This window comes from Gracilinanus agilis, chromosome 1 (assembly GCF_016433145.1).
Source record: "Gracilinanus agilis isolate LMUSP501 chromosome 1, AgileGrace, whole genome shotgun sequence".
In the NCBI taxonomy this organism is placed as follows: domain Eukaryota; kingdom Metazoa; phylum Chordata; class Mammalia; order Didelphimorphia; family Didelphidae; genus Gracilinanus; species Gracilinanus agilis.
In genome coordinates, this window is record NC_058130.1 from 695,551,219 (window position 1) to 695,564,916 (window position 13,698).

Sequence of the window (13,698 nt, forward strand, 5' to 3'; positions counted from 1 at the left end):
TAAGTAACAGCTTCCATTAAATAAATTTAAAAGGTATCATTCAGATTCTTTTGTTAACTGGTATTATTCCTATTAAAAATAGCAGGAAAAGGGGGCAGCTGGGTAGCTCAAGTGGAGTGAGAGTCAGGCCTAGAGACAGGAGGTCCTAGGTTCAAACCCAGCCTCAGCCACTTCCCAGCTGTGTGACCCTGGGCAAGTCACTTGACCCCCATTGCCCACCCTTACCACTCCTTCCACCTATGAGACAATACACCGAAAGTACAAGGGTTTAAAAAAAAATAGCATGAAAAAAGTTGGCTAGTTAGTGGTGGCTTTAAAAATGATTTCCTAGAGAAATCCAAGCAATGTAAATTAATGAATACAGCTAAAAACCTACCTCAACCAGCAATCACACATGCAAAGTGAAGAAATATGCATCCAAGGACAAGAATATATGTGTTGTAAGGAAAAGAAGAAAATGTACTAAAGCATACAAAGATAGAAAATGGCAGGTGGACAAGACCAACTAAATACAAAGAAAATCTATGCTTGAATTGACACAGTTTGTTGAGTGTTGACTGGTTCTCAAAATATTTAAAAGAGGGTAAATTAAAATGTTGGGGGGGAATCTGACTTTACTGTTATTTTTTAAAAGGCAACTAAGAAAATATCAGTTACCAATCTATATACCAGCTCCCCCTCTTTAAAATTTTCATAAGAATAATTTATATATACATCATGTGCATTGTTAATTAAGGTTTGAGAAAGAAACAAGCAGGCTTCTACAAATTGGAAACTATACATTTCATAGCTACTTAATCCAAAAGATGCTACCTTACAGTCTCTTTTAAAAACCTGTCTTACATTAATTTGTCAAAATAATAATAGCTAGCATTTAATAAGGCACTTTAAAAGCTTGCAAATCACTGTACATTTAATGTCATTTGAAATGAAATTTTTTTAAAAATGTAACCACTATGCTTGATATTCCTCTACTTAGCACAGATTACATAAAACCCCGCAACAATTCAGAACATCCAAAAGGCAATTCAAAACATCTCCAAAGAGCTTGACCTATTCTTTGTTTATGAAGTAGATAAAGGATTATTGCCCAGTCTATGGCATACAATAAAAGAGAAAAATAAAAAAGCATACTGTTCCATTATCATCTATACATTAGACAGACATTGAAAATACATGGTAAAATAGACAAGAGTTGAACTGCAGGAGAAAAATAAGATGAATTGTCTCTATTAGTTATGGTATTTATTAAGCAGTATTTGCCATGCACTGTGCTAAGTAGCACCATAAACACAAAGAAACAAAAACATAATCCTAAAGGAATTTATATCCTAATAAGGAAGATACTATACAAAAAAATTAATACATACAAGATATAAAGAGTATAAATGGAAGGTAATCTCAAATAAGATGGTAATAGCATGAAAGAGATATGTGAAAGAGTAGAGAAGCTGGTTAAAAGTCTCCTGAAAAAAGTGGGATTGAATATATGCTTGGAAAAATTTCGGAAGTCAGTAGGTAGAAGTGAAGGGGAGCAACCTAGTCACAGAAAAGAGTCAGTTAAAAGACAGCAAATCAGAAGATGCAGTGTTGCAATTGAGGAACAGCAAGAAAATAAAGATAGCTAGATCTAGAAGACATGAAGGAAAATAAAGAAGACTGGAAAGGTAATAAGGTGTCAAATTGTAAGGAGTTTTAAGAGCCAGAGGATTTCATATTTGATCTTGGAGGTTTTAAGAGCCAGAGGATTTCATATTTGATCTTGGAGGTAAGAAGGAATCACTGAAGTTTATTACATAAGGGAGGTAATACAGTGTTTCTAGTGACTATAAAGTTTCTTCCTAGCACAAAATGTGTATGTTTTTGACAACAGCCAACAGACATCTCAAACTCAGTATGTATAAACAAATTCATTATCTTTTCCCCCAAATCTTAGGCCTCTCCCAAACATCCTTATTTCATTTGAAAGCAGCACTACCATTCCAGGATCTTTCAAGGTTAGTATCAACTAACACAGTGTTAGTATCAACTGCTTAGTATCGCTCACTCCAAATATCCAATCAATTGCCAAATCTCACTGTTCTAATCTTTCTCATTTGTTCCCTTCTCACGATTCATATAAAAGAGTTATCACTTTAGTTCAAATATGTATCACCTCTCTTGGACAACTATGATATACTCATAAGTGGTCTTCCTAACTGAAGTTATCTCCTCGATCCAATTCATTTAATTCCATTTATTTATTTATTTGATTTTGTTTGTTTGTTTATTTTAAAGCCCTTACCTTCTGTCTTAGAACCAATATGGTATATTGGTTCTAAGGCAGAAGAGTGGTAAGGGCAATGGAGGTCAAGTGACTTGCCCAGGGTCACAAAGCTAGGAAGTGTCTAAGGCCATATTTGAACCCAGGACCTCCCATTTCTGGGCCTGGCTCTCAATCCACTGAGTCATCTAGCTGCCCCCTCCAATTTATTTTAAGCATAATGGTCCAAGTAATTCTCTTAAGTATATGTCTAATTTTGTTCCTCTTCCACTTAACAAATTCCAGACACTTCCTATTACATACAGGATTAAATATAATTTTGGTATGGCTTGTAAAGACTTTCCCAACCTGGATTCAGCATGCTATTCCAGTTTCTAGTTATATGTTACTCATATACATATATACATGTATACATATATAAAAACACATATATTTGTAATTATATCATTTATAATATAATTTTATATTACTTCTCTTACCTTAACCTATGACATATCCAAAAGGACCTTCTTGCTATTCTTCACATAAATTACTACATTATAGCAGTGTCCTTGAATTGGTCCTTCCTCCATACTTGGAAGTTCTCCCTCCTCATCTCCACTTTATGGAATCTTTTATTTCCATTAAGATTTAGCAAAGTGTTACCTCCTACATAAACTTTCTTGGTCCTCCTAACTGTTAGTATCCCTTCCTTCTTAAGCTATCTTGTTTTTATTTTGAATACACGTGTGTGTGTATATATATATATATACATACACACATACATACATATATATCCATGTAGTTTCCCGTAAAATAATTAAATTTCCTGGGAGCAGGAGCACCTTCATTTTTGTTTTTTTGTATCCCAAGCAGCAAGTGTAATATGTGGTATGATTGACAAAAAAAAATGTACATAGGATAAATGATGGATAATTTAAGAGCTCTGTTAGTATGTATACTTTTGTCAAAAGATCTAGAGGAAGACCATCAGCTTTTAAAGATGCTCCCCTCTGCGCATGACTAATGACTTCTCTGGTATTTTGGTTCTTGGTGTCCTCAATCATTAAATGAGGAGGTTTGAAAAGATGACCTCAAAATCCCTTCCTCCTCTAAATATAGGATCCTTTGACAATGAATGCAATAGAGATGATTTATATTAACTTATGCATTATTCTACTGCATGCTTAAAATGTGTTCCATCACAATTTTAATAAATTTTATTCTAATAAAATACAAGCTAAAAAAATCTTCAAACAAACTTGTGTAGGCTGTTATCAAAAAGCCATGTTTTAGGGGAAGGGAAGGACTAGACTATGAAGGACAATGGTTTTTTATGTCACGTTTGTTTTTGTTTTAAAGGAGGCCATTGATACATAAAGTTTGGAAATTATTATCTTAGAGGCAACAGTGAACCCTAATCATTCTTAAGCAAATCAGTGACAGTCAAATCCCTGCTTTAGGACTATCAATTCTACAGCTATGTGTAATCATGTAAATAAAAGATGGTTGATTGTCTGAAGTAATACAATAGGTAGAGGAGGAGATGGATTCAAGAGAAGTTGGGGAGAGTAAAAAACAGAAAATGGCTCTCAGATTTCCAACCTGACTAGCTATAAAGATAGTGGTACTCCCAAACAATATTCTGTTGCTGTATAAAATGTGCTCTTGGTTCTACTCAGTTCACTCTTCATAATTTCCTGTAAGTCTTTCCATGTTTTTTCAAAATTAACCTGCTTGTCATTTCTTATAGTGAAGTAGTATTCCATCACAACCAAATGCCACAACTTGTTTGGCCATTCCCCAGTTGATGGATATCCACTCAGTTTCTAGTTCTTTGCCACCACAAAGAGAGTAGCTGTAAACATTTTAGAATATGTAGGGGTCCCCCCCCCATTTTTCACTGATCATCTTAGAAAACAAACCTAATGGTGGTGGGTCAAAAACTTCAATCAGAATTAAACTATCTCCAGAAGACAGGAAGGGAAAACCATCTATCCACTCACCCAAGAAAAAGACTAGAGCTAAAAGGGACTCCTGAGGCCTACTTTCTTCTTTGAGCTGACCTTGAAGCCAACTTCCTTCTTGGAGTGACTCTCTTCTTGGAGTTCACTCTCTACTAGCCTCCTTCACCAGATTCCTTCACCAGCCTCCCTCCTCAGGGATTTTCATGGCTTTTATGGTGGTTTCCTGTCCCTGCCCCTTTTCATGGGGGCCAATCATAGTTTCCAAATTGTCTAAGTTCTCACCTTTAGAACTACATCTTTTTGAGTGTGTGAATTCTTAAATTTCTGGCTTGTTCTCACCTAGCATCAAGTAAGGTATGAACTCACAGAGAACCAAGAATTCCCTTTCACAGGAGGGAGGGAATTATCTGTGAATTTTAATGTAATAAATAAGTATTAATTAAAAAAAAGGTGGGACTTCATGAGAAGGGTTAGTTTCAGGATAAAAATGAGTTTCATCAAGAATAAATAGCTCAACTGATAAATGATCAAAGGATATGAATATAGGCAGTTTTCAGATGAAGAAATCAAAGCTATCAATAACCATATGAAAAAATGTTCTAAATCCCTCTTGATTAGAGAAATGCAAATTAAAACAACTTTAAGGTACCACCTCAGATTGGCCAATACGACAATACAGGAAAATAATAAATGTTGGAGGAGAAGTAGCAAAATGGGGACACTAATGCATTGCTGGTAGAGTTGTGAATTGATTCAACTATTCTGGATAGCAATATGGAATTATGCCCAAAGAGCTTTAAAATTAATGCATATCTTTTGATCTAGCAATACTACTACTAAGTCTGTATCTTAAAGAAATGGGGAAAAATGGGAAAGGATCTTTGTTTGTTTGTTTGTACAAAAATATTTATTAGCTGTGCTTTCTGTGGTAGCAAAGAATTGGAAATTAAAGGGATGTCCCTCAATTGGGGAAGAGGTGAAGAAATTGTGTATATGGTGGTAATGGAATACTATTGTGCTATAAGGAGTGATCAACAGGATGATTTCAGAAAAGAACTGGAAAGACCTCCACAAACATCAGTTGTTCATGGAACAATGCAGAGTGAAATAAGTAGAACCAGGAGATCATTCTACACAGAAACTGAAATATTGTGGGATAATCAAACGTGACAGACTTTGCTACTTAATAACAATATAATAACCCAGGACAATTCTGAGGGATTTATGAAAAAGAATGTTATCCACCTCTAGAGAAAGAATTGTTGGAGTAGAAATGCAGATGAAAACATATGATTCATCACTTTGTTTATTTGGGTATATGATCTTGGATTTTGGTTTCCTTAGATTATTCTCTTAAAAATGAATAATATGGTAATATTTTGAGTGATAATACATGCATAACTCAATGGAATTGAGGAGGGAGGGAAGAGGGGAGAGAGATGTAAACTTTGGAAAACTTATGTGCAAATTTATTTTTGTAATAAAGATAAAAAAAGAAAAGAAGAAAAAATAGCCAGATATAAGAATTTTGAATAGCATAGAAGACAGATAATAGGAATATATATTTGGAAGTTCATTGTTGGATTAACTCTTTGTGGAATTATGCTTTTCAAATCTTTATTATACAAATAGGATTTATGATTTTATCAGAGATGAACTCCCTATGAACCTAGACCTCATGACTTTGACGTGGCATAAGGAGTTGCTTGAAGTGCAAAGAAATATGGTTTACTCAGAAAACAAGCATCATGGAAGAGCTCTGAGTCAGATCTTTCTAACTATAATTCTAGATGCTAAATGACCACTATGTTACATTAAGTCTCACCTCTAACTCTTGAGATCACTCTTTATGCTTTTGGTTCCCTCAACCTGAGCTGTATACCTCCAGGGTCAAGTAGTCTCTAGTATATATGAATAGGAGAATAAATAACTAAAACTGTATACTTCCCACCACTCCAATTGACCTGAAGAATCAGTAATTCAATAGGTATCCTTCAGGTATGACATAATTTTAATTCCTTCCTCTTTATTAACTGAGAACAGTTTCTCCCAAAACAAGGAACAAAAGGAAATAATTTCTTAGCTGTCAAAAAGATTTACCTCACAACATTACCATCCCTTTTTACTTTACCCTATATGATAAAATAGTCCAAAAAAGTAACAACATCTTGTGCCAAAGTTAAACATTAATATATGAAGAGTATGGGCATCAAAGGTTCTTGATAAATATTTATCACAAAACTAAGATTCATTGTTGGTATGGATGCCAATTTTTATTCCCATTTGAGAAGTAATGAAGCACTTGTTAAAATGTTATTATTTATAAATTCATGTGGTTTTCCTCAAATTTGACAACTTCTAAACAAACAAAAAATTAATAATGCCTAAAATGTAAAATGATCAGCAATCATTCTCCATTTTCTTTTTCTTTATCTCACTCCTGGCCCCCTACCTCTTGTAAAATCAGGTTTTTTTCAGGTCATAGTTTAAGTCTGACTTCATTGAAGAGACTTTTGCTGAAGTGCAAAATTGTTATAACTTTCTTCCTAATTTCAGATGCTTGTATTATTTCTTTTGTAAAACATACGTTTAATATATCATAACTTAACATATATTTTATATTTTTATATTGCATATGTATGTATTTCTCTGATGTTAATTTATCTGTGACTATGTTTAATCCTCTCTGTGGAATATAAAAACTGAGGGAGAGTAGAGGTTGTCATTCTTAAGTATTTGGTACAGGGCTTTGAACATAATAATTGCTAACTATCCTTTTCTAATCAAGTAATCATCTGATAAAATTATGAAAACAAAGAGAGCCAGATTAAGAATCAGAAAACAACTTTAAATATCACCCCTATTGAGTTCTATCAGAGTGACCTTGGATAAGTTAATCTCCCTGGGTTTTTTTCATTTATTATCAGTGAATCAAAAGAGATTCTACTAATATCTCTTTTGGTTCTAAGTTCATGAGCCTACAAACATAAACATAAGTAATGCTGAAGTATTTTTCACTAATGTGGATCACAATATAGAAAGATAACTGGTAAAAATGCATTTTTCATCAAAGGTTTTTAAATGAGTAGTATTTAAAAAACATTCATTATAATATTGCACACAATAAATCTTATACTATAAATATCAGATTGTAAATAATATAAATTAACAATAAGATTTTTTAAGTGAAAAAGTGAAATGCCATTTTAGAAAGGAAAAAACCAACCACCAAACCAGGCTTTCAATCACTGCCTTGCTTTCAAGACAGTGTTCTCATCACAGTATTGATGTTTTTTTCCCCCTTTGAAAAAGACACCTTTCTTCTACATAAAGAGCTCATTTTTTCCCCAAAGAACTGGAAAAATATCCTCTTTGGCTTGCGAGGAACTGCTGACTAACATTTAACAACAGAGCACTAAGGAGTAGAATGTGATCTTCATCTTGATAGCAACTGAAATGCTCTTGTTTATTTGAATAGAAAGTCAGTAATTTGCATAAGACCTAAATACTCTGATTCTCAGAATCTAACTGATGTCAATTCTCCTAAAATTGGCTCTCAACTCCTAGAATTTAGAATTCTGGACAGTTTTTTAAAAAAATACATACATACATACATATATATATATAGTAAAACCTCATTTATCTGACATTATTGGGGTGAGAGGGAAGGCTGCTTACCATGAAGTTAACTAAAACTTTCTTTAAAAACTTTCAACATGTATTACTGGAAATCCTTCTAAAATATAGACTTTCCTTTGAATATGATTTGATCTTGAATATAATTTAATCTTTTCTTGAACACCAAGAGACAGCACCAGACACATCAGTTATATGGCTTCAAAGACCAAAAAGAGGAAAAAAAAACCACTAGGTTGTATACATGTATGCATGGTATTTTTTATTATTTTAAAAACTAAATATCTATAAAAATGAGAAAATTGTCATTATTCAATAGAAACTGTTCATCTCAAACTTACCAACATTCTCTTAATTATTAAGTCCAATAGCCTTTTCTTAATTCTTATCCCTCTTGGCCCTACCATTTGATACTGATGACCACAATCTCCTTTGGGATCTGGATTTCTGTTATTCTTTTTCCCTGTCTGGTTGCTAGTTTCCAATCTCTTTTGCTGCATCATCATCCATATCACACCTCAAATTGTTAAGGTAGTCTGAGACTCTGTCTGAGGCCTTTTTTTTTCTTACTCTGAAACCTCACCAGTTTCCACAGGTTTAATTATCATGTTAGTATGGATGACTCCCAAATATATTTTGTCAATTCTCATATCTCTTGATATCTCCTATCTCTTGATGATTGTATTACCAACTGTCTATTGGACATTTCGATATGGATGTCCTGTAGGTATCTCTTAATTCAATATAATCAAAATATAAATTCATTGTTGCTTTCCAAACCAATCTCAAACTCCTTCCTCCCACCTCCTTAATCCATTTCTAAACCTCCTCTTTTCTGTCAAGGATACCATCATTCTACCAGTGACTCAGGTTTGAAACCCTGGAATCATGCTTGAATTCTCATTTTCCATCATTTTTTACATCCAATTAGTCACCAAATTTTGCTAATTTCATATATACATCTCTTGCATCAGTCATCTTCTCTCTATTCACACCATTTTTCATTAGCATCCATCTCATCTCAGGGTTGTTGTGAAAATCAAATAAGATATTTGTAAAAACTCTTAGCACAATATCTGTCACACCACAGGCATTATATAAATGCTTATCCCCTCCCTTTTCTTCACAACTATCTTAGTTCAAGTAATCACCACCTCTTGCTTAAACTATTGTCGACCAACTCCTAATGGGTTTTTCCTCAAGTTTTTCCCCACATTAATTTGTCCTTCAAGTCATATCAAATCAACAATAAATTACTACACCAGCTATGTGTTAGGCATTGAACTAAATGCTGGAGATATATAGAAATGGGATGGGGGGAGAAATAAATAGTCCCTACTAATAAGATCACAGTCAAGATAGAGACACAACATGCAAACAACTATGTACAAATGTGATATAGTCAAAATACACTGGAGATCATCTCTTAAGGGAAAGCATTAACATTAAAAGTGACCAGGGGCTTGGTCTGGAGTCAAGAGAACCTGGGTTCAAATTTGACTTTTAGATACTTCCTGGTTTGTGACCCTGGGCGAGTAACTTAATCCTGATTGCCTAGATTGGTGATGGCAAACCTATGACATGCCTGTCTGCATTGACACTCTGTAGCTGTTTTCGTTGACACGCAGCCACATACAGAGAAGTTTGGAGCCACATGCTAAGGATGAAACATTTGCTGTAGTGTAGTGTAGGCACTCTGTGCACTATAGACAATTCTACCTATATTAATTTACCTATTTTGGTTTATTAAATAGTTATATATTACAATTATACACTTTTGCTAAACTATAAATATCATGAAATTATGGCTTTTTATTTTCTCAAAGTGACACACAACCACTTGAGTTATGCTCAGTTTTTTGGCGTATTTTGACACACCAAGCTCAAAAGGTTGCCCATCACTGGCCTAGATACTAAGACAGAAGGGAAGAGTTAGTGACTGGGACAAGATTCTTATAGAAGGTGGGATTTTCAGCTAAGATTTGAAGTAAGGCAATGAAACCAGGATATGGAAGAGAAGGAGAGAATTCTAGGCAGCAGTTAAAATGCAGGGTGATGAGAAAGTGTAAAGAACAGGAAAGAGGACAATATAACTAGATTATAGAATATGTAGAGGGGAATGATGCTCAAGAAGAATGGAAAGTTAGGAGAGAAAGAGAGAGAGAGAGAGAGAGAGAGAGAGAGAGAGAGAGAGAGAGAGAGAGAGAGAGATATTTTGGAAAAGTATTACTCTAATCTAGCTCTCCCATTTTGCTACTTGTCCTCCATCAACTCCTGGCAGCACCCCACAGAAGTAAAAAACAGGTTGACTGCTTCCTCATTCACATACTCTCCTCACTCTGCTCTCCATATTGGCATTGCAAGCTGACATGCAGGGGATGCCAGACAAGCAGGCAGTAGCCAGGGTGACCCCAGAGGGGGTGGGTAAATCTCCTTACAATAGAATCAGACTTTAGGAACATCAATTTAATAGTTAAAGAAAAGATAGACTGGAGTGGGAAGAGACTTAAGGAAGGAAGTCCAACCAGAAAGCTACTACAATGTTCAAGTGTGAGATGAGGGTCGGCATTAATTAGGGTGTCAGTAGTGTCAGAGGAGAGATGGGGACATATACTAAAGATATTACAAAGGTGAAGTAGACAGGACTTAGCAATAGTTTGGACAGGGGCAAAGAAAAAAGTAAGTGAAAGATGATAGATTCAATGTGAGCCTTGGTGACTGGAATTTATGTTGATGCTCTTGATAGTTATAGGGAGTTAAGAGGAGGTGAGGAGTGCCTGTAAAACTTGATCAAACTGAATCTTAGGAAAAAGAAGGGGAAAGAGTGTTTTTATAATCCACATCACTCTAGCTCCAGCTTCATCAATGCCATTTGCAAGGTTGTGTCTCAATCACCTTCTAAGTATAATTCTCTATATAAATACTAAATGCAGCTCCATTCTTTTTAGTCTATGCTATACTTTGTTTACTAGGTACAATGAGGTAAAGCAAAGTGTTGTTGTACTAATAAGAGAATTAGGTAGTCCCCTTGTGGGTATATGAAAAAGAGAACTGCAACAGAATAATTGATCAAGAAGAATCCATTGTGAGGCATTTCTAGAAAAGAGACTGAAATCAAGGTAACAAAGGATATTTGGCTCCCATATACATTTTAAAACACAAAGTGAGCTGGCATCACATTAAAAAGGAAAGTTTAATCTTACTTCCATTCCTCCGGTGGGTGGGCCAGTTCATATTTTTCCCTCACATTGGAAACACCCATATCCAAATGTAGCCAATGAACTTCCTCCGAACGAAGATGACTGAGTCGAAATCCATAACAGGCTACATGCTTTACTTTGTGACTGTCCACTATCTTCTGAATGATGCCCTGAAATAAGATCCCCACAAAAGGAAAGTACATTTATTATAAACATTTATTACATATTCTACATTTATATTTTAAAGCCAGACTTTAGAAATATTATCATTATTGAGCTAAAGAATTATACCTATGTTTTATTAGGAATTTTAATTTCCCTTTTTGTAATGTTTGGGAAAGCAAAATCCATCTACATACTGAAAAGGTAGAAAGCAAGAGAAAAAGCTTTTGCAGAGGTTTGTGATTTACTCTGCATAGCTGGGTTGGCTCACACATGGAACAGAATAAGAAGGGCTCCAGAGAACGTAAGGAATGAATTTAAGGAGACCTAGAGAGTTGGAAGTGGTGTGGGGGGTGGGGGGGGGGGAAGGGGGAGGTTTCCTGTCTCTTTTGGAGTTTGGAGGGATCACTTCCTGCCTGAGTTAAAGGACTTTCTGTTGGAAGCCACTGGCTTCCTGAGATTTCTTCGATCAACCATCCTATCTCAGATAGAGAGATCAGATCCATCTGGATTTCTCGGGTTCCTTGTCCTGATTCCTGTGTTCCAATGCCCTGATATATTTTCATCTATTACTAAGAAGAATCCAACCTGAGCTGAGTGATGTGCCTGTTTGAACTGAGGCCTAGCCATCTTTGGCTGGACCCATGAGGGTTACTTTACCAATCTCTTCACCCTATCCAACCTATCTATCCAACTGAATTATAATCAAGTCAACCAACTATTTGGGAGTGGGGGCAATAGTCAGGAAGCTGGATAGGAATTTGGGGTTCAAGACAGTCAGAGTAGAATTAAGAAGCTTCAAGACCAGAAAAGAGGTCCGTGAGGATCTCACAGATTGGAGGGAGCTATGCAAAAACCTAAGCAAATTGAGTTACAACAGACAATTCAGGTGATGGGCCTAACAGATCAGCTACAGACAGAGCTACCTATTTCCTAGACTATCATCAATCTAGGACAATCAACCCACTTATTTCAATATTTAAGCTCATATTATAAAATTATTTTAAGTGAAAACTAAACATAGATGATACGCATGTGCATATACCATGGAGGAAAGAATGTTGGTCTTGCATCTATGTATTTTTAGTCATTAAAAAAACAAAATCCATTGTTGACATTGTCATTTAAGTGAATTAGCAAATATTTTAGAAGATGTTGATAATGTTTTTCAAATACAAAGCTGCTTACTGAAATAATACTAAAATAATGGTAATACTTATAAGCTAGTGAACTAATAAACTTGAAGTTTTTAACTTGTTAATTCTAACACATCTATGGTACTTAAAGTTCCTTCTTTGCAGGATCTAATATGTTCAGCCCTAGGTAAAAGTTGTGGGAGATAAAAGAGCCTCTGTCCTTAAATGCTTAAAGTCTGATAGGGAAGATAAAACTTTTGCAAAAGAAAAATATTAACAATATTGGTGGGATATGGCATGCAGAATAGGCAATAAGTACTGTCAGAATTTAGAGAAGGAAAAAATCTCAATGAGCTGGAACACAGATGAGGACTTCAAGAGTCTTAAGGATGCCTCAGAATCTACCAGACTTGAGATGGATGTTATTTTAGTTTATTTACTCCCCAAAGGGGGTATTCCAAGAACCTCATTGTTTCTCCATTCCTATTTGATATAGCAACATTCTGAATTGATTAAAAAAACAAAACAACTTATTATGGGAACAAAAGTGATACTTTAAAAGTGACTATTACACTAAACTGTCATGAAATCTTCCTCTAATTTATATGCTACAATGATAACTGAATCATTTCTTTATTCCTTTCAACATTGATAGACACTAAAAATTAAATCAAATTTCAACCACTTTCTGTCCTTACCTCAATCTTCTCCTCACTGAAATCTATCCTTTACTGCCAAAAGAATTTTCCTAAAACACTGACTTGACCATATTTTATCTGATTCTACAAACTCTACTGGCTACTATTACTTCCAGAATTAATCAACTACTTTTGGCATTCAAAGCTCTTCATAACCCCATCTCTCTCCTACTCTACATAGCCTATATCCACAACAAGGGATCATTAAGCCTTTGCTTGAAGACCTCTATTGAGAGAGAACCTACTAACATCACTTCCAATTTCTGGTCACTAATTGTTAGGAAGACTTTTAAAATCAAGACCTCTTCCTATTTTACAAATTTTGACTCCCCTCCCCATACACACTACAACTCAGATAATACTGACCTATTTGCAGTTCTTCTCACAAGATATGTCATTATTGTAAATCTGTATCTCAGCACAAAAAGCAGTATATATTAATATACTTACAACTGAGAACTTATGGTTTTCAAAAGTTCTAAGTTATTAATCAAAGTTTTTATTATTAAGTATTTCAGTATTTGTAGGGCATACTGCTAAGTGTTGAGCATACAAAGAAAAAGTCAAAACAATCCCAGACTTCAAGGGGCTTAAATTCAAATAGCAAAAACAATATGCCCATAAGTAGCTGTATAGAGGATTGTGGTGTAGCCTTGC

General features: G+C 34.8%; 1 protein-coding gene across 5 annotated transcripts in view; it reads right to left on the minus strand.

The window, feature by feature from the left end:
* PTK2 (protein tyrosine kinase 2) overlaps window positions 1-13,698 on the minus strand; it is a 410,474-nt gene that overhangs the window by 242,186 nt on the left and 154,590 nt on the right. For all 5 annotated transcript variants that reach the window (XM_044669284.1, XM_044669268.1, XM_044669260.1 and 2 more), the window contains one exon: window positions 11,049-11,215. In XM_044669284.1, the coding sequence (XP_044525219.1) occupies window positions 11,049-11,215 (167 nt within the window). The remainder of the gene's footprint in view (window positions 1-11,048; window positions 11,216-13,698) is intronic.